This window comes from Haliaeetus albicilla, chromosome 18 (genome assembly GCF_947461875.1).
Source record: "Haliaeetus albicilla chromosome 18, bHalAlb1.1, whole genome shotgun sequence".
NCBI lineage: Eukaryota > Metazoa > Chordata > Aves > Accipitriformes > Accipitridae > Haliaeetus > Haliaeetus albicilla.
In genome coordinates, this window is record NC_091500.1 from 13,721,040 (window position 1) to 13,746,714 (window position 25,675).

At 35.9% G+C, this 25,675-nt stretch overlaps 1 protein-coding gene across 2 annotated transcripts in view; it reads left to right on the forward strand.

Moving 5' to 3' along the window:
- The window catches only part of NBAS (NBAS subunit of NRZ tethering complex), a 190,761-nt gene that overhangs the window by 99,654 nt on the left and 65,432 nt on the right, over window positions 1-25,675 (forward strand). For both annotated transcript variants that reach the window (XM_069805772.1, XM_069805773.1), the window contains 4 exons: window positions 12,754-12,983; window positions 19,352-19,462; window positions 22,828-23,078; window positions 24,867-25,201. In XM_069805772.1, the coding sequence (XP_069661873.1) occupies window positions 12,754-12,983; window positions 19,352-19,462; window positions 22,828-23,078; window positions 24,867-25,201 (927 nt within the window). The remainder of the gene's footprint in view (window positions 1-12,753; window positions 12,984-19,351; window positions 19,463-22,827; window positions 23,079-24,866; window positions 25,202-25,675) is intronic.

The window sequence follows — 25,675 nt, forward strand, 5'->3', positions numbered from 1 at the left end:
ACTGTTCAGTATTTTAGTTCCTATGCTGTTTCTCTTTGTGATTGTTCTCTTTGTCATTTCTCTTCTTGTCATTGTTAGACCATTGTTTTTGTCTATTTACATCTTCCTTTGCAGGACCGTATTTAGGCTCTCTATACTGCCCTCACTGCAATGGCATCTGTAGGCTTTAAGTGCATTAAGTGACTGTGACAAATATGTCACGTGTGTCTTATTCTCTCTCATCTCCTTTTCCATAGGGGAAGACCAGCATGTGGAACAGTTTTTAAATTGTTACATGCTGATATGTGTTTATCTTTTCTTGCATTAATGAAAGCAAGGTCAAAAGAAGAGTGCTTTGAACTTGGGACTGAATATGAAGAAATTCGTGTTGATCCTACAGGATTTCATTCTGCAGGTTTGACCTGGCTCACAAGGCAGTTCTGTTGCTTATTTGTATAAGGTTGACCTTAATTATAAATACAGTTATATTAAGCCAGAGAAGCAGAACTCCTAGCCATGGTCCTTATGCTACAGCTTTAGGTAATATTCTGAATGTAGGATGTTGAAAATAAAGACTTAATTTGAAATGGAAATAAATATTGTGTAAGAAGGCTGTATACAGGAAGAGGGAGAGAGGCAGATTCTGTAGGCTACCAGATGTATTACCCATGTTGTATGAGGTCTAATGGCTTTAACCTTATTACATGGCACTGTAGTACAGCTAGAAATTATGTCTATACACATGAGGTAATCTCTCCCTGGAAATCAAATGCTCATTAAATGGTAGCATGTTGGTTTGTGTTTAATATCCTGTCACATTTCCTACATTATGAACTTAACTCACTAGAAATAATATATACATTTTAATCTCAAATTGGATTTGTGTCCATGAATTTTACTGGAGTCTATTAACACTGACATGCAAAACTGACAAACTGTCTCAGACAGTCTTCTTCTATTCTGTCTTCTTCTGTAGTCTTCTTCTATTCAACTTTTTGTCCATAAATGCAGTAGCTAGCACTGTCTGTTGTAGACGGTAAAATGGTAGTGCTCTTTAAGCCCATCATAAGCCAACAATAAAACATGATCTTCTTTGCTTCTGCTACTATTTTAAGTCCTGATTCTAGCCCTTGTCTCCTCTTTGGTCCCTCTTTCTGTTTGGTTAGTCATGCTGAAAACCAGCAAATTTCCTTTGGCAGTGTAATTTCTTCCCTTTGCTTCAATGTTTGAATTTTCTGTTGTATGTTCTGCATCAAGTTAAGGTTTCTTTGCTGGTCTTTAGGTTGCTCCATTTCCTTTTCATGCTGCTGTTTATGCCTAGCACTTCTTATCTTTTTATGTACTGGGCTGCTTGCTTGTACATGTACAGATACTATTACTCATTAATACTTGGGGGAGGGGGGGAATCTATCTCATTAGGTTTCTAAGTCCAGTGCATATCTGATGGTTCCAAAAGCAAAACTGGGAGAGATGAGAGTATAACTCCTTGAATCTTTGCTGTACTATTCTCTCTCCCATTGACCTTCCTGCATGTGTGTCGAGTCTGTGATGGAGAAGAGAACCAGAGAGAGAGGGGGGCAGTGGGGGAAGGCACCATGAATGAGACATTAACTGGCAGACTAAGAACTGATCTTGGGAGAAGTTTTCTTTTTTTCTTTTTTTTTTTTTCTTTTTTTTTTCTTTTTTTTCCTTCTTTTTTAAAATACTGAAGTAGGCCAAACACTGTAGTCTTCATATGTAGCATGACATATGAATAATTCAAAGAGCTTAATATCATCAGAAGACTTAAATATTTATTGCTCATCCCTTCTCCAGGTCATTGATAAGAGATTCTGAATAAAAGTGGTCCCAAAACCTGCCCCAAGTCCCTAGAGGACTTGCTGCTGGCTCTCCCCTATCCGAAGAGTGATCGCTAAGTTTTCACCTCTCCTTTCACCAGGTTTCAGTTCATAGAAGGACCTTTCTTCCAATCCCTTGGCAACTTAAGTTTTCTGACTGGACTTCGCTGGGGAAACTTGTCAAAGAATTTTGGAGGATCTGTATATATTTTGCCACAGGATTCCCTTTGTCCCTGTACTCCTTGACACCCTCATAGCCCTCCAGCAAGCTAACAAAGTGGATTTCCCTTTACAGAGGCCATGCTGACTCTTTCCCACCGAGCTCTGTTAATGCAAATGCTTAGTGGTCTTACTCTTTGTTATAGTCTGTTATCTTACCAGGGATGGAAATATGACTCACTGGTCTGTGATCCCTATGAGGGTCCCCTCGAGATCCATTTTTTTAGATGGGACTTGCACTCTGGCACAGTGGATTTTTTATAATGTTTGTTGATGCACCTTAGCCTGCCATTTAATATAATTTCACGTTTGTGTTCCTTGAGGACTGAGGGATGAATACCATCTGGTCATGGTGCTGTGCAAGCACATAACTTACCTAATTGGCCTCACTCTTCCTAGATGTTTTCTTCCAACTCATCTAGCTCTTCTGAGTTCTCTCTCTCACATCTCCAGCAGTGAGGGCTGACACAAAGATCCCATTGACTTCCTCTGCTATGGACTTATCCATGAGTGCCCCTTTCACACCTTTTCACCAAGTGATCCTACCACTTTTCTAGCTGGCTTCCTGATTTTGAGCGACTTTTCAGAACTTCTTCCTATCAACTTGACTGTTCTTTATCAGGCACTTTCCAGGTACTTTTTTATCCCTTTTAATTCCCTCTTTGGCCTATCATTTTGTGCGTTTTCCTTGTTGATGTGCTTATTCCTCAGTTATGTCTTAACAAATAAAACCACGTTTTTTAAATTAATATCTAAGCTAACAAAAATTGAGAGCTCACTAAACATTGTGTTCAAAGGCTAAAAGCTCAAGTAAGCTTTCCTGAACTAGCAGTCGTTGTGGACGTTTTTGAACATCTTCCAGTATGATCCCTGAAAGAGTAATCCAGCAATTAGTGACATTGCAGTCAGATTGTGACAACTATGTTCCTTTGGTTGAGGTGTGTTTTGATAAAGATAAGCCAGTGTTTCACAGATCCTCATATTTCTTTGTTAAACACGCAACACTGCAAAGCATCACCATTCTTAGTTGGGACCAGATGATATCTAGGTGACTCAGAAAAGAGCTACTGTTAAATATTTGTTTGTTTGTTTTGTTTTTCCCCCCCCTGGTTTTATTGCTTCAAGATAAATTGTGCTTAAGAAAAAATGGTGGTTACAGTATTGCTTATTTTTGTTTCTCAAGGGTTATATAAGCTATACTGTTAAATCCTACTTCTGAAAGCAGAGCAAGTGTTGTTCTTGAGCCAGCTGTGCAGAAATACTCTTTTAGAAAAAAGGATCTTCAAACCAGCCTTTCATTTCAGCAGAGGTTTGAGGTCTAGTTTGCCTGTGTTCCTCTGGAGACATATTTGTGGCTTTTCATGCAAGGGACGTAGTTGGGATAAGTACTAATGCTTTCCTTCTTGCAAAGGGTTTTGTTCCTCTCTGGGAAAGAGTATAAAGGTGACCAACAGCTTTTTGAAGCAGTCTTTCCCTAGTCAATTGGTTTTATCTTCTCTTTTACCTTCCTTTTTTGTGCTTCTGTAAACTATTTTATCCAGTCACTGAGTATCATCAATTTTGCAAGCGGCCTGATTGAAATTTTCTATTCATCTTAGAACACAAAATATTTTAGCAAAATTTTATTCATCTGGGTTAGCAATATAGGTAACTTTTTTCAGACAACGGTGAATTCCAATCAAGTGAGAGAGTTGGCTCCTCCATCTCTTTGTTTTTTTGTGGTTTGACTGTTTGGTGGAGGGGGGGTTTGTTTGGTTGTTTTGGGTTTGGGTGTTTTGGTTTTTTTTTTCATCCTGGAGACTTGAGGAAAAATGCTAGATTGGCGTCTATAAATTTAGCCTAAGAAGCTATTCATGAAAATGTACAGCACAGTAAGAGAAGGTAGTCACCGAGAAAGTCATGCTTCTAATCAGAAGTGCTAGCAGTGCTCCTGGATTAGCGTGAAAAAATATTTGACTTCTGGTATTTTAATAAATGCCAGGGAAGAGGAAATTATGTGTTTTGTAGCTCATGGAATATTTAGGTTTCAAGCTTTAAATTAGTAAGATATAGAAATATTTGCATGTATCCAGCCAAGTAACTGTACAAATTAAAAGGATACAGTATTGTACTTAAACTAGAACTGTTATCGTATTGGAATGAAGTTTTACAGTAGGAGTGTATGCTTGTCCCAAGGTCTGTATATGACTACAGCTGCTGCCATATAGATCAATATTAAAGACATATTCTAAAAGAACATACAGTAACATAATTTAGTCAAAAAGAAAGCACAATGATTTTTTTAGAGAAAAGGGAGATAGAAGGTTAGGATAATCACCTAAACTGTGACATTATTTACTGAGAGTAATGTGGACTGCAAATGGGAAATGAATTATGTACTATAAATTTAGTAGGCGTTTCACTCAAACTATGTAGTAATTTTTCTATTTTCAGAGGTGTTCTTTCAGTTGACATTTTAACCTTTTATATATGGTGTGTTAGTTCCACTAAAACAGCTGTCAGGTGAAATGATGAGATGAGGTTTTTCTACCTAAACCTGACTTGTCAATATCTTTCTCAATCAGAGAGAGTCTGTAAGAGAACACAAGATAGAAAAGAAACTAAGAAAACATTTTCTCTTGGGACAAATTATTCCTCACTCTTGCTGGAATAGCTGATTGAAAACAAAGCAAAAAAGCATTTAAAACAGAGCACTAGGACAATTTGTTCAACTCTTTAGACACAAGTCATTTAACATAACTGTAGAAACAACTGCCTGGACAACTTTTCAAATTATTTTTATGTTTTATTACTTAACAGCAGTCTCTTGTGGTTTTGGGGGGTTTTTTGTTTGTTTGTTTTTGGTTTGGGGTTTGTTTGGTTTTTTTTTTGTCCTGCAGCAGTACTGTCTTCTATATTGGAAACCATGTTGATTTAACTTATTGTTTGAGCGTAAAGTCACTTCGTTGTCATTGTTTCTTCTGCTGCTGGCTATTAAAAGATCATATGTTACTTTTGTAACCAAGTTTCATCTGTTAGGAATTTACCTTAAAATATCTTCAGTAATAATTCAAGAGAATTTCTAGACTAACATGCTGATATTAACCTTCAATAGTCTATAAATACTATAGGTATCCTGGCTAACTATATGATTTTAATTTTGTGATGTGTGGCTGTTTGACCTTAAAACAAAATGTATAGGTGAAATCAAAATTGTTAACTGCATTTTCTTCCTGGTTCTGAGTATTCTGATAATTCTAGCCAGTGATTGTGGTACCTCTGCAAATAGTGTTAAAATCCTGCAGAACATGGTTTTGTATAATAGGTGTTGTACACTGCTTAGCCCAATTCTAATACCATCTTTAGTGTAATTTCTGAAGCAGAAATAAAAACAGCAGGTAATATTATCTTAAGGTTGTGTGCTAGCAACACCTGATTCATAATTCAAATCTAACAGCTTAACTCTCAATCCTTTCTTACTCAATCTCTTCTGGGGGCTTTGTTGGCAGAAAATATTCCTGGGATTCTACTTATGTCATGTCTTTAATCATACCAGCATCTTGGGCAACCTTTTGTCCTTACAAGATTCAGTTTCCAATCTAATGATCTTGAGGTGGCAGTGGTGTATGCTGCCTTCCTATTCCAGGTGTTTCAGTTTTCAACCATTATGTTTCAGCTTTGCTTATTCAAAACATACAACATTCCTTCAGTTAAAAAAACCCAACAAACCCAACAAAAAAACCCCAACATAAAGAGATGGTTTGTTCTTTTTAGACTCCAGTTTTGAAATGTTGTAATTTTCCAGACTTCTATAGATTTTGTATTCTCAACGTATTTCTGTTCATAAAGCAACAAAGCACGTTTGCATGAAATGTCATTTATGATCATATGTGTGCAGTTTAAATTGTTATCGTAGGTCCTTATTGCCTGATAGTGCAAGAAAGCAGGACTTTGGAAATAAAATTAATTAGTTCCAATTTCATTGAAATTGTGAGTGCTTATTTACAAAAACCATTTACCTGTGTTTTCATATTCCTCTTGTAATTCACTGACTTGATTTGGCTGGCTTTTTTGTTATGAATTAGTTTTTTCTAATTTCACTGCAAATGTACATATTTGCTTCTCACTAACTTCCCTGGAAATTCAAATAAGCCTTTAAAGTTAGTACTAGCTTTACTCATATGCAGACTAGGATTGTGAAGCCCTCAGTCGCCTATGTAACACGTTATACAAAATGCAGATTACAAGTTGTGTCTGTATAACCTATAAGTTTGGGAGTGTTTTAAACTTGGCCACTTTAAGTGAGAGCTGATGGTATTGGGTTTTAAACTGTGATCCAGGAGCATTTGTTGTATACAGCCACTCATCTGGAATTTGTTTTACTATTGTCTGAATGTGTAAGACCTGCCTATAATAGGCTTGATAATTGAGGATGTATTGCTCAGCTCATCTTTGCTTAATTTTTTTTTTCTGTTAGTTTGTGCAACTTTATTCTGACGCGTCTTGTAGCTTATAAAAGGTATTCTAGTTGACTTGGTGTGGTTTCACTGGTGGGTGATGGGATTTGCTGCTTCCTGTATTCATTTAAAAAATGGTTGTGAAAGCTGAACCTGAGCAAATCAGTGTTGTCACCCGACAACATACATAGCTGCAGCAGTGGGAGGACAAAGGAAGTTGAGGTATCCTTGCACTTGAGTGATGTGACAGTACAGGTTTTATTTCTGAGACATTCTAGTCTTCCCTCTCAGCCATACACTTTATCTTTTGCTTTGAGCAGATCAGATGTGAGACAGCTGCGATCTGAAAGGTAGACCACCCCAAATTCATATGGTGCTGTGTCGTAAGTTAATGTACTCTTGAGTCACAGCGTGACAACACACTCAGTTGAGGACAAGTGTCATTGTTTTAATTAATGAAAGGCTGTCCTGTGGAGGGATGGATTTTACTGCTTGAGTGAACAGACACATTCAGGATTTTACTTCTTGAGTGAAGTGTTTCTTTCCTGTAAATCTTTTTTCCTGCTTCGGTGTGTGAGGAAAAGTTTCACCTATTCATGATTCTCTTCTTTATTTTTTCTTTTTTCTTTTCTTTTTTTCTTTTTTTCTTGCCTCCCCGTCCATCAAATTTATAGCACATTGAATCTCTTGCTACAGGGATTGTGGCAGTTGCTACAAGGGTTAGGGAGAGCTCTCCTCTCCTCCTTGAAATATAAGTGCTTCCCAGAGGTGTAGTTTGGTTCCTTAGAAGTGCTGGAGCTGGGCAACAACTAGAGGTGGGATAGTGATCCAAGTGCAGCTGTGTCTGCAGCAGGAATTTATACCCTGATCCTTGGTGTCTCTTGCCTTGCTCGTGTGCTGTCATCTGCTAGTTTTGCTAACCTTTAGGGTTTTGTTTGCTGTATGTATCTTCCTCTGTAGAATGATCTCTTTCATAGGATCACTTAAAATGGTTTAGAGCAAATCGGGTGTTAGAAGAATCTGGGCACAACTTACCATGTCCTCTGCCTTCCCGTTCGAATTCCTGTGGCTCACTGCAGTCACAGCTTTTGACCATTACCAGAAGATTACAATTCAAAAGGTGATGGAAGTGTTTTGCAGCTGCAATCCACAAAAGTCCACAACATCACGTATGTATTTGGGGTGATCATGAGTGGATTAGCCTCGATGATCTAAGCAGCTTTTCCCATCAGTGTTCCTAGTAATTTCTGTGTTACAGTCTGAAGATCATTCACGTTAAAAACAAAACTAAAAGAATAATACTCCTTTTTAGAACAATTGGAAATATTCTTTGTCTTAAAAGAAGTAAACAAGCTAAATATTTTTACAATGATCTAATATTCTCTTAATGATGTGTTTACAGTAGAGCTTTTTATTATTTATTTATCTTCCCATAGCTGTAAAATTGTTGCCGCTTCCTGAGCAGGAGAGGAACAGGAGAAAAACTGACTCAGATTCTTTTTTTTTTTTTTTTTTTTCCTGATATGTATGGCTGAATTAAGTCTTTTAAAGAGATTTGAAAGAAAAAAGAAATACCAGCTTGCGAGGGGAAGAAAAAAAATAAAATTGAAGATTATTCTACAGATCGGGGTGAACAAATTCCAAGATTAAAATCTCTTATCGCTTTTTAAAACCAGTGTTGCTTTTATAATATTGCAGTGGCATATAGATTCTGAAGGGCTTCACAGGTGTGTCTCCCAGAGGATGGGCAAAGAGAAATACTGCTTTAAAACATCTAGTCAGGTGGACCCTGATCCCCAGTTGAGGTTTACTGGTAATGGCCGGTGGTGCAATATTGACAGTAACTTGTCCTGATCTGTGCTGAGTAAATCACATCTAATAGCATGAAATAAAATTAACTTTATGCTGAAGTGATGGGTGCTTTTTTCTTTTCTCTCTCTTTTTTTTTTTTTCCCTAATTCCCAAGCAAAGCCTATGCCAGATTGTTTCACTGTTGCCAAGACAACATTGTTATAGCACAACACATAGTACTAGCCCAATAGATGAGTAAAATACATTGGCAGGTAGTTCATGAGGGATTTACCTTGGCACTGCTAGGGAGGCTCACGAGTTAAGGGTGTAATACACTTGAGTCAGCTCTTGTGACTTCTCTGGAAACTTACCCTAAATTTGCTGCTGTGTTTCTATGTAAAATCATGTCTGTCTAGAAGTACTGGAGGAGATTTATCTGGCAAAGCAGGGAGTTTCTGAAAGACTCTGAAAAGCCAACAGAGATAATAGTGTAGTAGCGGTTTGGGTTTTTTTGGTGGTTTTTTTTGACAGATACCATAAAAAAGAGCACAAGTTGAATATGATTTCTTATCAGCTACCTGTCTGTCAAAATTTGTTTGCATTTACATGAACTGCTGTAGAGATTTTTTTTTTTTTAAGTGCCTCTTACAATTTTAAGAAAGTAGAAGAATTTGTAAACCCTACGAATGCTGCAGTAAGAGTCAGCCTTTACTGATATTGCTAATTTTCTTTATGGCCAGCTACTATTACTAGCTAGTTATGTTCTTTTCAATTAAAAACTATTAAGACTTTTTTTGAATACTGGCAATACAGCTATAATGGTCTTTCTGTATTAGCGTTTGTTAGAACAAGCATCACGTCTAATTGAACTAGGTATCTAATGGGTGTAGAAATATTTGCGCTTATTTTCTTAAAAAACTTGTATTATTAAAATTGTGAAAATGTTGAAGAACAAATACTTAAAGTTATGAAATACAAGTTCTACATAGCTTGATACCAAACACTTTAGCTTTTATGGTTTTTTTCATTGAGCTTGTGTTCAATGCCTAATAAATACTGTGCAAGCAGCACTGTTATTTAAGAAAACATTTTAAATCTATAGAAGGATGACAAATCTGAGAGGAGCAAAACTGTGTGTCATTCCAGTAAATGAGTTTTGCAAACAGCTGTAATTTGGGAAAGATTGTTTTTTATAGATTAAAAAACCCCTAGAAAGTCTCACGTCAGATACTGATACATGTTCTTGTATGAAGCAGGTTGTGAGATTTCTCTAAACTAATTTTTTATTTCACACGCTCTGATAGTTTGGAGCAAGGTTTTGTAAGGGGTAAAAGAGGACAACGCTTGATTGAAAGATTTTTGGTGGTGAAGCGTTCAACACAATCCTTGGCAACTGCTTGCGATTAAAAAAAAAACAACAACTTGTGCTTTCTTTAATCTGAATGTGTATATGTTGATTTACCAGCTATCAGATCTCATACTTTAATCTCGTATATTGACGAGTTTGATGCACTTTTCTGCCTTACATATGTATGGGTATACATACATGGGTATTTATACAGTGTATGATTCTATTGTTCTTACTCTGTAGTTAATAAGCTCAATAGATACTAAGACATTATTTCTAAAGACATTATTTGTATATTAGTATAAGATAAGTTTCTTAAATCCTCTAACTAATTTTTGTGATACCTTTCAGAGTCATCCCTTTTGTAATATATTTCAGAACTTCATAACCCAGAAAGGAACCTAGTAGTGGGAATTAGTTATCGTGGATACAAACATTTATGTAACTTTTTTTGTTTCTTGTTCCTCCTGTGTATGTCCAAGGATCACATTGATCCTTTAAACAACATGTACATCAGATTATCTTCCACTTCCTTCTCTTTCCCTCCTTGTAACAGTTTGTCATCGTTATTATTTGTTGTGGTAGTACTGTATCACATAGTGGTCCCTGATCCAGGTTTTTTAATTTTATTTTTATTATAACCTGGTAGCGAAACAAGAGTAGAAGAGGTTCAGATAAGAAAAACAATGAAACAGTCCTGACCAATTTGATAGAGAGCTGTCCTGGTGCAACTGCACATTTATAGCATCTTTGTAGTTATTATTTGGCAAAAGTATTAGAAGGAAAATTATTTAAGCTGATTAGATACTGTTAAGGTGTTCTTTTGAAGCATAAACAGGCTGCATGGAAGAATGCACACAGATGCTTTTAGGAAAATGTAACAAATAGGGAATAAAGGTTGGCACTAGTGATAGATGTCATTTGAGAGGGTGACAACTTGGTCAGAATATTATGATTGGAAGTAAAGTGGCAGATTATTATTTTTTAGAAGGAATTTCACATTTAAATATAGTTATTGCCCAATGTATTGAAGACAACAGTGGACCAAAAATTAAGTGGTTTTAATCTACCTTTAATCTACCTGTCCTAGTAATTAATATTATTTTAACTTATTGTTGTAAATACGCAAGTTTAGTTCTGCCTTATGGTGAAAAATCACGTGCTATTCAGGAAACTTATTAAAAATGTTATATTTTCACCTTCAGAAACAATTTCTCAAGGAAAAGTTCTGGCGTATTTGTTTGAAAATACTTTCAAGATTGTCTTTGTGTACTTTATGAACTATCTGGTGGGCTGTGCACTGGAATAAGAGTGTTGACACTGGATTCTACTTTCCTTAATGGAGAGAGGGGAAACCTAGCAAAAGAGAGCAAATTTACCCTTGTAGGTTGTCAGAGGGACCTGCCTTTCTCAGTGGACTGTACAGAGGATTTAGGCAATTATGTTAAACAGGTTTCCTCATCTTGCTCTGACTTTCCCTGTCTCCATGCTCTGTTTTCTAGTGTTATCACCCAAACTGAGATACCAGGGTACATAATAAGCAGTGGATTGGTTTCCAGCTGATACAATTTATTGTAGAGGCACTGCTCTGCTTGCCTATCTCTTTTCTGAGGTTTTATTATTCTGTTACCAATCTCCTAAGCAACCTTGAAAGAACTAGTGATGTTGTTTATAAAATCAATGAGTTTGCAGTGTTTAGAGGGCTTCAGAAAAATATCGTGTGGAGAGGAAAAAGGATGCCCTGTAGCATTTAATATGACTTGGTGAGCAGGCTGTAAGCTAAGACTTGAAAAGAAAAAACTAATAAAAAAAAAAAATCAATTTAGAACAACCAGCAAGTCATAGAAAAAAATAAAGCATGACTCAAAGTTCAAATATTTGGTGCATGTTTTACCGTGCTGTGCGCTCTAGTTAATGTTCATAAGTTTAGTTTCTAATTTAGCAGAATCATTCTGTAATAAAAGTATATTTGTCCAGTACACTCAATATTTTTGAAACCACAGCAATTAAATCAGCTGTTTCTTTTAGATAATATTTCAACTACAGTTGGCATCCCCAGGTATTTTTTGGTGGCTCTTTTGGCGGCACTCCTTCCTCAGTGGGTGCTGCACAGAAGTCATGGTGCTTCCGTACGGCATTGTGCTGCTGGTGGCCTCGTTTTTCATGGAAGAGAGAAAACAAGGTATTGAGTGTGCTGAGTGATTACATATCGCACACAGCTGTATTCAAGTGGAGGTGCCTAAACATAGCACTGTCCAGGTCTTGAGGCAATTGGGAACCCTCTACAGTACATGTGTTCCTTCTTAATTTCAGATATTCAGACATTCAGACTGGATTTGTTTCATGTTCCAGATTTGTTGCTTTGCTGTGTGGGTTTTTGACTACAGAAGTCAATAGTTGATTAAATATGCACTTGATGCATAATTTTTAACACAGATAAGTAAGTTTTATTTGTGATGAAGGTATTTTGAAAACAAAGGTTGTCCCAATCCTTGGATGATTAATGTTTAATTATTTGAAGATTTCAGGGTGTAGGTAATGCCTCATGTGTAATTTGCAGATCCTGCAACACTTCTTGTTCTTTGAAAGTATCAGTGCTCGACACTTAAAATGCTAAGCTATTCTTTTTATCCGTTCTGTATATAGGAGTGTATCAGCAATTCAGTAACAAACCCCCCCCAGTTTGTAATATTGCTTCCATTCTTATTTTTTGAGATAGAGTCTCTGTTTTAGAGTAGACTTACTTGTAGTGTTTGTAATTGAGGTGAGATTTGGTAAGTTTTCTTTGATTTGTTGAAGTGTTTTACCAGTCAGTTGCCTAGTTTAATGTTAATAAAAATGAAAGTATTAATTACAAATAAATTCAGTCATAGTGAAGTACTTGTTACTATTAATTTGGCTAGGTAAGTTTGTTTGAATTTTTGTAGCATATAGAATAGTCTAAAACATTCCAACAGGATAAATTTTAACTTCATAGCAAATAGCCCTTACAGAAGATTTCGAATTCTGTTGTACTTATAAATTCTCAGAAATGGAAACAAATATTTCGGTTCTGAGCACAGGGATCAATTATAAAATGGTAAAATTTTTTCTGCAGAAATTTACAGGGCTTTTTTTAGTTTGTTGTCAATTTTTTTCACAGGCTGATCCAAAAGAGTTGATTCAGATGGTCACAAAGCATGTTAGTCAGTATGGCTGTACAGACTGGCCTGAAGAAATCACAACTTTGATAAATCAGCTGCATTACTACAATGAGCGACTACTGGATTTCACTCAAGCTCAGATTCTGCAAGGACTTGGCAAGGGAGTAGATGTGCAGAGGTTTACAGCAGATGGACAGTACAAGAGAGAAACAATACTAGGATTGGCAGAGTAAGTAATGTCTATTATGTTTATTTGCTTTGTTTTAAAATGGAATTACTTTAAGCTTTAATCAGGAAAGTAAATTGAGTGCTGACCTTTAGGAGGGATAAGTTACCAGATGCTTTAGACATTTACACTGTGATGCTGCTACAATTAGAGCCTTTTCTGTTCAACTACTCCACTTAAATGAAATGTTGCTCAAATAAATGAATTGATAACTTTTAATGGAAGCTGTAACTCTTTGTTTATTAACTGCTAGTATTAAAGTTAATCAGGGATGAATGAAATCAGACCATAGGTGGAGGTCTGATCTTTTCCTTTTCTGTCCTGTAAACCTGCTCTAGCAATCTATTAGGGTATGCCCAAGCATCAAAGTTTGTAATGAACTATAGTTTAAAACAAAACAAACCAAGAAAGGTTAATAAACTGTACTTGATTTTTAATAATTTAGTTAAAGCTGCTGTATATTACAATATTTTTCCCCTGTAGTCATTTGGAAGTACTGGAGCTTTCACTGCACGTGTTCTGATACTTAGAATGCTTTTGTCTCACATTTCAGTTACCCAAAATAGAAAAAAAGAAGATATAGGGTGGTACTGTCATTTCATTTTAAACGCACCTTTAATCAACATCTGCCTGCAGATACTTTAAGCTGTGAACAAGTCATGAATATACTTGAACTCTATATGTTTTGAAGACAATCACAGTTCAATAGCTTCTAGATTGTCAAAGTTCTGTGCAATAAGAAGCTTTTAATATGATTTGTAACCTAAATTTCAACTACTCGGTTCATAAAGCTTTTGAAGAGCATATTTAGATGTTTACAGTCTTCCATGTATGTAGCTACTCATAGCTACAATTCCAATAGAAATTTGTTAGTACAAAAACATTGATATGAAATGCAGAATAAGAATAGTAGTATAACCTCAGGTTTTGAGCACTAAGCTGCTGCTTTGCATCTGTAAATCCATACCTGCATTGATTTTGGCACTGCATTCATGAAAATAGCTTTTAAGCATCTTTTAATGTTTCCATTGGAGTTATGTGTTTTGTATATATTGCTTATTGAGCACATATCATATCAGTAGTGTGTCACTAGGTGAATGTTACATCTTGGTTATCTACAGTAACTTCAATACAAAAATCCTTCTGTTACTACAGATACTTATTTTAGATGCAGCATGCTTGCTTACATTCTCATCCAAGAGTCCTTTAGATATTGTCTTTTGTAAAAATAAAGTAAAACTGAAGAGAAAGTTCCTTACAATAAGTAGGATTGAAACACAGTATGAAAGGGTTAGTAAAAATGAGGCTTCATAGCATGTGGATGAGAGTGGTAGTCCCATATTAGGCAGTTGCAAAGATCCAACTAGTTACGTGTTCAGCTTGCAGCTTCCTTGCTTTAATCTTCTCAGTTGACTCCTAATCTGTATTTTCTAATGAAAATAATGTGCAAATTTGATATAATTTTGTAGCATATTTTTTCTTATTTTTGAATTATCACTAAGTGCCTCATGTTTTCAATCTTTTATGAAGTGCTGCTTGCAGGAACAACACCTGGAAGAGATGGTATCTTATTTACAAAACAGCTTGGTACGAGAATGAGGAATTTGTAAAGCTACTAAACAAATTGTCAGCTTTGTCTTCCAGATTTAGTGTATTGTGATTAGAGCTCATTATGCATTATTTATCAAATATTTCAAGATCTGGGTGCCTCACAGACTTAATCAAGGATAGTTCTCAAGCAGTTAACTGTTTATTTGGGCAAAATAGAGCCAGAATGTATCTGGAAGGGAATTAGGGAAACCAGAGTAAGACTGAATGCGAATTCCTGAGTGTAGTCCCATATAGCTTCAGGCCAACTATGGTGTATAAGGTTTCTAAATCATTCTTTTACTTAAGGCCAGTTTTTGGGTGGCTGGTGGGGTTTTTTGGGGGTTTTTTGTTTGTTTGTTTGTTTTTTTCATTCACCTACTCTGAGGTCTTCAGGCCTTCACTACTTCTCTTAAAAAGTTGAAATCAGCAGTTGATTTTAATGATGTAGTACCAATTTCTTCCTTGTCTGATGTCACCAATCTGAAATACTTATTTTGATTTTCAGAAAAAATGTGCAATTACCAAGCAATCTGAATTTCGTAACTTAGCTTGTGCTTATTGGGTTCTCAGAATGATTTTGGTGCATATGAACTAGGTCCCTTTGCAGAAGACTAAACCAAAAAGTCCTGTATAAAACCACTTCAAATGTACTTCAGTTCTTACTAGTGACATTAGCTCCTGAACCATTGTGTATGCTTTTGCTGTGCTGCTCTGCTCTATTGCCAGTGTAGACACAGCCCTTTCTCCCTGATACATTGCTGCTGCAGCACTTAACAAACAGCCGTGGCCTTCCATCTCATTTTCCTGCTTCAAACATGAGAGGAAACTAAAGGCTAATCTTCATTTCACTTCCCTAAGTTGGATTTTTTAAAAAAACATTTTTTGAGGATGGGCAACTGGAAAAGTGGATCTCATTTGCCTTTATTATGATTGAATCCAGTGGTGGTTCTAATGCTTTGTAGCTGATTGATGTCAACCGAAAACGTTAAAGACGGCTTGCAAGCAAACACATGCACATGTATGGTATGACAGAGGTTTGAGAGAACAAGATGGAAAAAAAAACCCCAAATTGCTCTGAGCTGCCAAATGTTTATTTCTGTGAGCTTGAAGATACTCAGCAAAATCCCAGCTGAATGCTACTGCACAGGCATGTTTTTTGATACTTTGGAAATATGTGCTAGCACACAGGCAGGGTGGCCAAGAACCATCCACAAGAACTGCTTGACTTTGTTTTTGCACCAGTCTTGGTGCAATAGCACACAATGAAGTACATCCAAACTGTGTCTGCACTGGAGCCTTCAGTGGGCCTTTCTCTGGCAGTCCTTGGGCTCACAGGGACAGGGCTGCGCATGAAAAGGGGCATGCAAAGGAAAGTTAAAAGGTCCTTTACAAGGTGATGGCCATTTTTTCAGCTTTTCATTGTGTAACAGCTACTTGTTCTTGTCCTGTCACTGTTATCCTGACAACAAATAGCTTGTTACTGTTGTTCATTTATACCGTATCATTTCCTTAAACCTCCATTGCCTTATGCTGCCACTGCATGCCACTCTTACGACAAAAAAGACAGGATTTTGGTAAGGTTTATAAAGTGCTAGGGGGAATGGATCCCACTAGCTCCAAGAGCCACTCCTGATTTGTATGATTGAGTTATTGTGCAACTAAAGCATTCATATCATCTTCTTTCGCTGAATGACGGAGTCACAGAATGGTTGAGTTTGGAAGGGACCTCGGGAGGGCATCTGGTCCAGCCCCCCTGCTCAAGCAGGGCCACCTAGAGCCAGTTGCCAGGGACCATGTGCAGGCAGCTTCTGAATAACTCCAAGGATGGAGACTCCATAGCCTCCCTGGGCAACCTGTTCCAGTGTTTCGTCACCCTCACAGTCCAAAAGTGTTTCCTGATGTTCAGGCAGATCCTCCTGTGTTTCAGTTTGTGCCCACTGCCTCTGGTCCTGTCACTGGGCACCACTGAAAAGAGCCTGGCCCTGTCCTCCCTGCACCCTCCCTTCAGGTATTTACATATACTGATGAGATCCCCTTGAGCCTTCTCTTCTCCAGGCTGAACAGTCCCAGCTCTCTGAGCCTTTCCTCATAGAAGAGCTACTCCAAGTCCCTTCATCATCTTTGTGGCCCTTCACGGGACTCTTTCTAGTAGCTCCATTGCTCATTTTAGAACTGCTCAGTTCATTTCAGAAGCTGTTGTAGTATTTACTTTTTAAGCAGAGGGTTATTAGGTCATGCCTAAAGATCATCTTTTCCTTCTATCAAGACATTCTGTATCTGAATTGATGATACAAAGGAAGTAATATATCGTACTTTTTTTTTTTTTTTTTTTTAAATTATTGAAAGTATTGAGATCAGTGTTGAGGACTAGCCTGAAGAATACTGCCATTAACCTCATCACCTCCAGCGTACCTTCTCCCAAATACCCTGTTATCTTCCCCTTAGCCAGTGGCATACTCACTGTGCAGTTCTTGCATCAATCTTCACCTTCACTTTAACTAGTAATCCCACTGTGGACAGTATATCAAATGATTTCTGAAAAATGTGAAGGAATGTTAAGTTTACATGTGTTGTGATTTGGTAACAGCTGTTGTGTGTCCCTGGTTAAAAAAAGATCTGCTTTTATGTACTGAATGACAACCTGCACAAACTATGGATACTAATCTGGAATTTACAGTGTAGTATTGTCATGGCACTTCTTAATGTCAAAAAATAGAATAGAGCATCTGCCTCTAAAATATTAGATGACTTTTACTGAGGATTTTTGGAAAAGTTTAGATTATTGTCCTCTCATACATACATCATTGCCTGCTGGGTTAAAAATTTTTATGTTTGCATTGAAGTATTGAGTCTATTCGCAAGAGGTTGTGTACAGGAAGTCTTGCTGTGCTGGAAAATCAGAGGGAAGGTGCCATGGCCATTGGAACAGAAGAGACAGGATAGTGTGGGGGATGTGTTTTTCTTTTTCCTCTTTTCTTCTTAAATATATTTCAATAAATACTTTTATTTATCTTAAAATATATCTTTTTTTTTAATTTTAATGCTTGTGTTCTGCCTCCTATACTTTGCATACATGTTATTCCATGTAAAGTGCCTAATACTTTTCAGGGGTTGTCATAACTAAGAATCATTACAAGAGGTTTGTGGATTTTTTGCTTTTTGGAAGTCTTTTGTTTGTGTGTGTGGTTTTTTGTTTGTTTGTTTTTGTTTTTTAACTATTGGAGCAATAGTTTAATGCAAAGGCTATTCTAATAGCTGTTTGCGAAGATTTTTCAGCATTATGTTCTTTCTTGACATTTTGCTTTTTCTGCTCTGCATTGTGTATCTTATTTTAATTCTCCAATATCTGTAGCAACTATCACAGTGGAATGTAATGATATGTTGGATTGAGTGTGTAAAAATCACAATTAAGGTGCATGGATGTGTCAGCTGTTCACCTGGGGTGGCGAGAAAGTCAGACTCCAGCTCTAAGCCTTGTTTAGCGTAGATCAAGATATGGTATAGATCTCCATTTATAAATGACAAAAAAAGAACTGGGAGGATATGCTCTTTAATCTGTAGGTTTTTTCTGCTTCCCTTTTAATATCATACATGGGTCATGATGATGGTATAGAAAATGTACCAAAAGTTATTGTTGCTCCACGAAGTGCCCCCTCCCCCCCAGGATTGTAGAAAACAACGTAAATAATCTAAGGAAGGTATTAAACGTAATATGATAAGGTCACTCAAGTTTATGGAGTTAACATGAGTCTTATATTAATACAATTTGTAAACTAATTTACTGACAGCTGCAATTATATTTTGTAATAATTCATGTTGTGTAAGGCTTTTTTCCTTAGTCCCACGTGACTTTTTAATTAAAGAATCTAAAACAATATGGTCAGCAGTATTCACATTAAATGCATTTTTTAAAAAGTTGTTCATGACAGGTTGATTAGGATGTAATTACAAACAAATAGTATTTTTCTTGGAATTATCCTGGAGAAAAAAAAAAAAAACAAAACCAAACCCCCAAAACCCAAGCATCAGCCTTGGTAGTATTGCTCCTATACCAGCCTAAAACCAAGAACCACGTGTGTCTACTTGAGCCATACTAACTTCCGTGGATTAATAAAAATTAATATGAAGTTAACTTCAGTCTTTGATCGCTTAACAGATTCTCCATCTTTTGTTTTGTTAAACATATATACAATAACAGAAAAACAGTTTTTAGTATTTCTAGGACATCTACAGAGTGAAGCTCGACATCTTTGCACCTTCTTTTAGTCTGCAAATACTAAGAGTGTTTCTGTCTGTGAACTTCTAAGGAAGAGCTTTGAGGACCCACATACCAGTTGTGCTAAAACACTATAGGTGTTGCAACTAAATCAAATAAATGCTCACTGTGACATGTTACATCCTTTATCACTTTGTAATTGAAATGAAATGAAAACTGAGGTTTTTGCTTTAGCACAAAGTTTAAGCAGAAACTGTCATTGAGAACCAAAGCATATGTGGTGTAGGTGCCTGTCTTTGGAATATCTCTGTAGTCTGATTTTTTGTTTGTTAGGGTTTGGGGTTTTTTTCCTTTTTTTTTTTTCCTAAATGGAGCACTGAGTATAAGCAAATGCAAGAGGACATACTTTGTGTCTATTTAACAGTGATTCTAGTTTCTTGGTTTATGAAAAATAAATTTAAAAAGAAATCATTACTTTTTTAGTATAAATATTTATTTTCATGTCATGTCTCTAGTGGCTTAGTGTAACTTCTCTGTGTTTTCTTTTTTGTTTTTTCTCTGTAAGAACACTTGAAGAAAATGTTTACAAGATTGCTGTTTCTTTGGCTCAGCGATACAATGTTCCACTTTGGGAAGTTTATATGACCCATCTGGAATTTTTATTCACTGACAGTGGGTGAGTTGTCTCCCCTGCAAATACACATACGATTCTGTTACAGAAAAATATGTGCTAACCTATGAGAAAGTTGAAGTATATTGCGGGTAGAGTTTGGTTTCTGTTTTCATATTTCTTGTGCTATGATAGTTTGGGAATTTTTGTCTTTTCCATGTGATGCTTCTGTAACCAGCCATGAAAACAGGTGTTACAAGCAAGGATAAAAGCCCATATGTGTCTTATTGTTCTTCTAAGTATTCAGGGACTTTTGTTTCAGTGTTTAGGTTTCCAAGGCTTTGAATGCTTAGTGCTCTCTTCCCACAGGAAACTACCTTGTAGTTATTTTTACAGTTCCTTGGAATATGTCCTGAACCTTGATAGTTTTTTATATAATTATTTATTTTTAAAAAAGTTTTGCTATTTATTGATCTCTCTTCTACATAGTAGCAAAGGAAGAAAATATATTGGAGTTTCTCATTCACGTGATTCATCTATTCATTTCAGTTTCAGTTTTTTATAGAAGCACTTTTTTTTACAATACTTCTTTGGAACTGTTCTAGCCTACAAGATTATGGCAGACCAGACCTGGCATTGGTGGGGGGCATGAGGGTAGGGATACTTTTCAGTTTTCGTTTCTATTCCAGAATTGGTTCCAGGGCTTTTTATGGTTGTTTTTTTGGTTGGTTTTTGTTTTGTTTTGTTTTTTTTAAACTTAGACATCTTGTCAGTCACACAAGTACTTTTTGCCCACTGAAAGATGAATAAACCCATTCGTTGAAAGACTAAGCTACTTGCCTGAGTACTGCATTCAGATGACAGTGATGTAGAGCCCCCTGTGTAATACAGCAGATCATCTAGTGTTCTGACAGACATGATCAATTTAGTCTTGTTTGTTTCTAATTTTAAATTGTGAAAGCAGCTGTACCTTGCAGCAATATTTGTATCTCTCTTAACATTAACTATTAATTAAAAAGCATTAAAACATTTTATAAAACATGAGGCATAAAAAGCAAAGCCTGATAGATGTTGGTGCAAGATCTGAGAAGGTGAAATAACATTCTGAGACTTTCTTTGTTTCCTCCAGAAAACAGAGAAGTCATACCCTCTAAATTTTGATGCTGCTAAATTATTTAGTGCTTTAAACAAAATAGACAGTCAGGATATAAACATGGCAACACTGGGCTGAATACGAAAGAGCCAGCTGACTTCTCTGGGACTAGAATATTACCTAAGGTATTTTGCAACAGTTTTCTATCATATTCTTTGTTCTTGTCCTCCATGAGTTAGTATTCATAGAATTCTGAAATCATTGAAGTACAAAGTAACAACCTTCTCCCTAATGAAATTCAGAAAAGTCTTGAAAATTGAAGTATAATAGCATAATATGCTGCTGAGCATGTTTTTGTTGTATCATAATCTCATTTTAAAGTTGATTGACAGCATATGGTCATTACAGTATATTTTAGTCTTGGGATTATGGCATTAATAATGCATGCTTCATTATGCATTCATTCTAAACTGAAAAGAAGTTTATTCTAAGACTTAATCTCTTTAACCAAATATGCAGTATTTCTATAAGCCACTTTATGTAGGGAGAAGCTCGAAAGAAGCACTTATATAGTTTATATTAACTATTTCTTTGATTACTTGATGACAAATAATCATCACGTTTTTTTGTTATGCTGTGAATGATTCTGATGATAATTGTTCAGAATTACATTTTTTTTAAATTCAATGGAAATTTAATTTTCTTCTGAAGAATCTGATCGCATTTGATTACCAATAATCTATAAAACGCAATTTATGATTTCAGCAAGAGGAAATTCTATGTTTGCCTGTCACAGAATCTGTTATTCCAGGATCTTTCTGAACAGCATAATGATCCCTTTCTATCCACCACCAGCCCTGCCCCAAAAACATATGGCAAACCTCTGTAGATCCTGTCAATACAATTGAATGTCCATCTAGCCTTTAGTTTGAACTTTGGGTATGAACAGAAAAATGTATTCAGATCACACTTTTGAAATATATCAAGTCCAAGTGTCTGTTTTTTCTGATATTAAGAGTTAATGATGCTTTATTTCCATTAATATGATAGAACACTTAACAGTTGACAAGTATTTAGAGAATTAAAATAACGCTTACAAGGTTAGCAACCTAACTGGGTTAGGTTCTAGATATAAAAATAAATAAAAAATAACATCTACCTCAGAAATCAGAGAATAATTTTTAAAGTGAGAGAAGGTTGTGTTTGTGGTATTTGCTGTAAGAAAATAATCTTTAGGAATGAAACTTGAGACATATTTTACCTGAATATCAAAGAGAAACACTAACTTACATGTGGCATTTATACTCAGGAAAAATTGATGTTGAAATTCTAATTTTAAAGGTAGATGAAAATCAAATGGTATTAGAAGACATCAGATTTCCACATGAAATGTACTACCTAACATATCATGTGATTGGACTCTGGGAAGAGTCAAGGTGGTAGTAAGCTGTAGGTTACTTCTTTGCTCAGATTTTAGGTAAAACTTTCAGCTGAGAAAGGTATAAACTTAAGATGAGACTTCCTTGATATGCACCCATTCTTCTCGCAGCTGAGGAAAAAAGGAGTGATTGCATTCAGCTATCTTTTATGTAGTCAGCTGGAGGTGTCTGAATTCATGCTGTGAAAGAGCTAATGTATTCTTTTCAAAAGGGTCAGGAAAAAAATTTCCTGCAGCAGTGAGACTGGCTGAGGTCAATCTAAGACTTGCTGGTATTTTCATAAGCTTTCATGGATGACAATTTGAGAAGTAACTTGATAAAACTGTCAAATGAAATATGCTAAGCATGAATAATGGTGTCAAATAGATTAACTAGTGGGCAAGAGCCGATTTTCAGTGATAATCTCTTTCAAAGCATGCACAAGTGCTCATTGACTACAGAAAATAGAATGTAATTGATTGGGAGAACTTCTAATTGGGCAAAAGGATTTTCTAGCATCATTCAGCCACAAGTTTGGTGGTGTTTTTTGGCTTGGTTTGTTTGTTTGTTTTTAAAAAGGCTTCCTGTACACATACTCTGGACATATGTCTATTTTTATGTATAGCTATAGTTAGAGATGTGAAGTGCTGCTTTGAATCCCACTTCAGTATTCATGACCTTTAATCTGCATGTCCAAGTCAACAGGTAACAAGATCAGGAAATACAAGAGCTCCTTAGCTTTTGTTTATGGACAATAACAACTATTTAAATATTTATGAATGAGTATTTACTCTTTCAAAATGTCTTACGAAGTTGAACCTTAAACAAAGGAAAGTATTGTCCTGTTTCCCAAGTGTGCAGCTGAAGAGTCTTTCATGCCATGTCCAGGCCTTTAAAGCCAAAATTATTTCTAAATGCAGGTTATCGACACTGGAAATAGAAGAAAGAGCACAAAGTCTTGGTCTATTTGAGACTTTGAAAACCAGTCCTGAAACACTGCATGAACACATGGTTAAATATGTTTACCCAAGTATTGAAGGCAGAGATCACCAGCGGTTGCTTTATTATTTTACACTCCTTGAAAACTGTGGTTGCTCAGAAGTGGTGAAGCATGCTGTTAAACCTGAAACTCACATCCGACTCCTGAAAAAATTCAAAGCAGTTGCACCAGGTAGGAGAGTTCCTGTTTGTTTTCTTCATAGCTGTATTTATTATTCTGTTGTGTGAGTGTTAACATGATTATGCTTATCTAGTTTATACTCTCCAGGTAATTTTTTTTTTTTCAATGAGCATATCAGACGAATGCAAGTAATTTAGTAGGTTAATCATATCTTAGAGGAGTAAGTTCATTCTCTTTGTATTACTGGAAATTTATTTTATTACAGCAAGCAAAAAATATTTAAAACAGATTTCTGTTGGTCATGCAAGTTAAAATTACTGGCAGTGGTTCATAGTGAATTTTTAAAGAAAAAATACAGACTTCCTAGAACATTATTTTTAACACTGCAAGTTTAACATAAATATTCTCAAAGAACTTAAGACAATTTACCTTTCAAAAGTCTGAATTACATAATATATTAGGAACTTTAAGCATTTTGTTTGTTTTAAAGAGCATAATTTTGGTTTGCGTTTTATCCTTGGTGTTACCTTTTGCTTTTGCAGAACTACAACATCGTTTGTCCTCCTACATTATCAGATAATGCCTATAAAAGCGAGCTGCTGGAAAGCACTATGAAATTTTGAATACTAGTTTCAATTTGCTTGTTAGTCAAGTATTAGCAGTATCTCGAATTTCAGTTGAGTAACTCCAAATCCGGTTTCCGAATGAAAAATACGCACTGTGTGGGATTACCTGCTGTGGGGATGAATTAATTGTTACTGGAACCTCATGTATCAGACACACTAACTTTCCTGCAGAATTTGGAGAGATTGTGCATATGAATTCATGTATTGCAGGAAGAAAGGGCAATAATTTGGGGGGGGGGGAGGAGGGATTACCTTCAGTTCTTATTGATGTGTTTAAACACTCAGTTTTGTCAAAGGCATATCTGTCAAGAAGTTGTTGTTTGCCTTCAAAGCTATTTTTAAGTGTTGCTCAAAAAAAAGGTCCGAGGGACCATACATCAGACATAAATTAGTCACTTTGTGTGGTAAAAAATTAATCTATTGTATTAAACCCTTAATTAAAATTCTCAGTGTTCATCATAGTTTATAGATAGTAGTCAAGGAGCAACCACAGAGTGTTTGTAGAGGTTACAGGCCCTAAGTACATGAAGAAAACCATAGTGATTGAAGCCGGTTGTCTTAAGAATTATATGCATACAGAATAAAATGGTATTGTTGCTAGAAATATTTTGTTCTCACTAGAATAATTTGGAAGAGTTTTCTTCCTGTAGAAACCAGAGTAGTAACAGTACTCTTGTATTATGTAGATCCATTTACATGAATAGCTATATGTCCTGTCTGAAGCGGACCTTACTTAGTTTACTTGTGGTTAGTGCCTTGCATTTTTGCTGAGATAGATGGTAAGTACCAATTATTATGTGATCAGAATACATGTTTTTTAATTAATGAAAATTTATGTCTTGAGGTGCATGAGGTTTTCTAGGCTTTGTATTAAAAAATAGTAGCATAATTCTATATACTATATATATTCTTGCTTCTTTGAGAATCTGCTTTTTTAGTTTGTGTCGATATGTAATGTTAAAGTGTGTTCCAGGGATTGAGAGATTTAACACGCATCAGGACATCATAAAATCCCAGTGTTACATGTATACAAACCTGTCTTCCTCCCCAGTCTTGTCAGTATGTATGACTGTAAAAGGAGATGGAGTAGAGTCTTTCTAGTTCTGCACATACTGGCTTAGTACTGATTGTTTTACACATCGATGTATAGTTTGAGTAGATTTAATTATGAATCACTTTTATTTTGTTTGCCTCTTTCTCCTTCTGTCAATAGGTCTTAATTACAAAAAGCTAACAGATGAAAATGAAAACCCTCTGGAAACACTGGAGCCTGTCCTTACAAGTCAAAATATCTTATCTATTTCCAAACTGGGTCCCAAGATTCCTAAAAAAGATGGCAGCATGCTGTCACCAAGCTCTATTTATGCTGTCTGGTTACAAAAACTTTTTTGGAATGGTGATCACCATCTCATTAAAAAAATCCCAGAAACTATGGATGAGTGGCTACATGCATATGATATGTGTTCGAAGTATTTCGATAGACTTGATCCAGATGATATTGTCACTTTTATTGATGACATTACCTTTTCTTCAAAAGCTGTCACAAAGGTAAGCAGATATACTTGAAGAATTTCAGGCCTCAGGTGAGGCACAGTTGAATATAGTATCAAGGAGAAAGTCTCAGCAAATTTTACATTTTTCATTTTACAGTTCTTAAAGATAAATTCATAAAGCTACCTTCCTCTGCCTACCTCTTTTTTTATGACTGCCAGTATAAAAAAAGATTTTTATTCAGTTAGAGGAGTTAGTTCTGTGGATAAGAGAGTTTTTGATGGAACCCCAAAGTCCCTGTATTCTGTTTCAGCAGAGAATAAGATACTCTTCCTGTGTATTTATTTTACTTGTGCTCATCCTAAAATTCATTGTGCCGCAGGCTTGTGTTTAGTACCAGGCTTTCACATTCTGAACAGGATGCTCCACAGAGAAGCGTTCTGGGCCAGTGCATATGGTTTCTAGGCACTGTAATAATATAAATGATAAACTCTGTCATAATCTCCATCTGGCTGAAAGCCTGTTATTGAA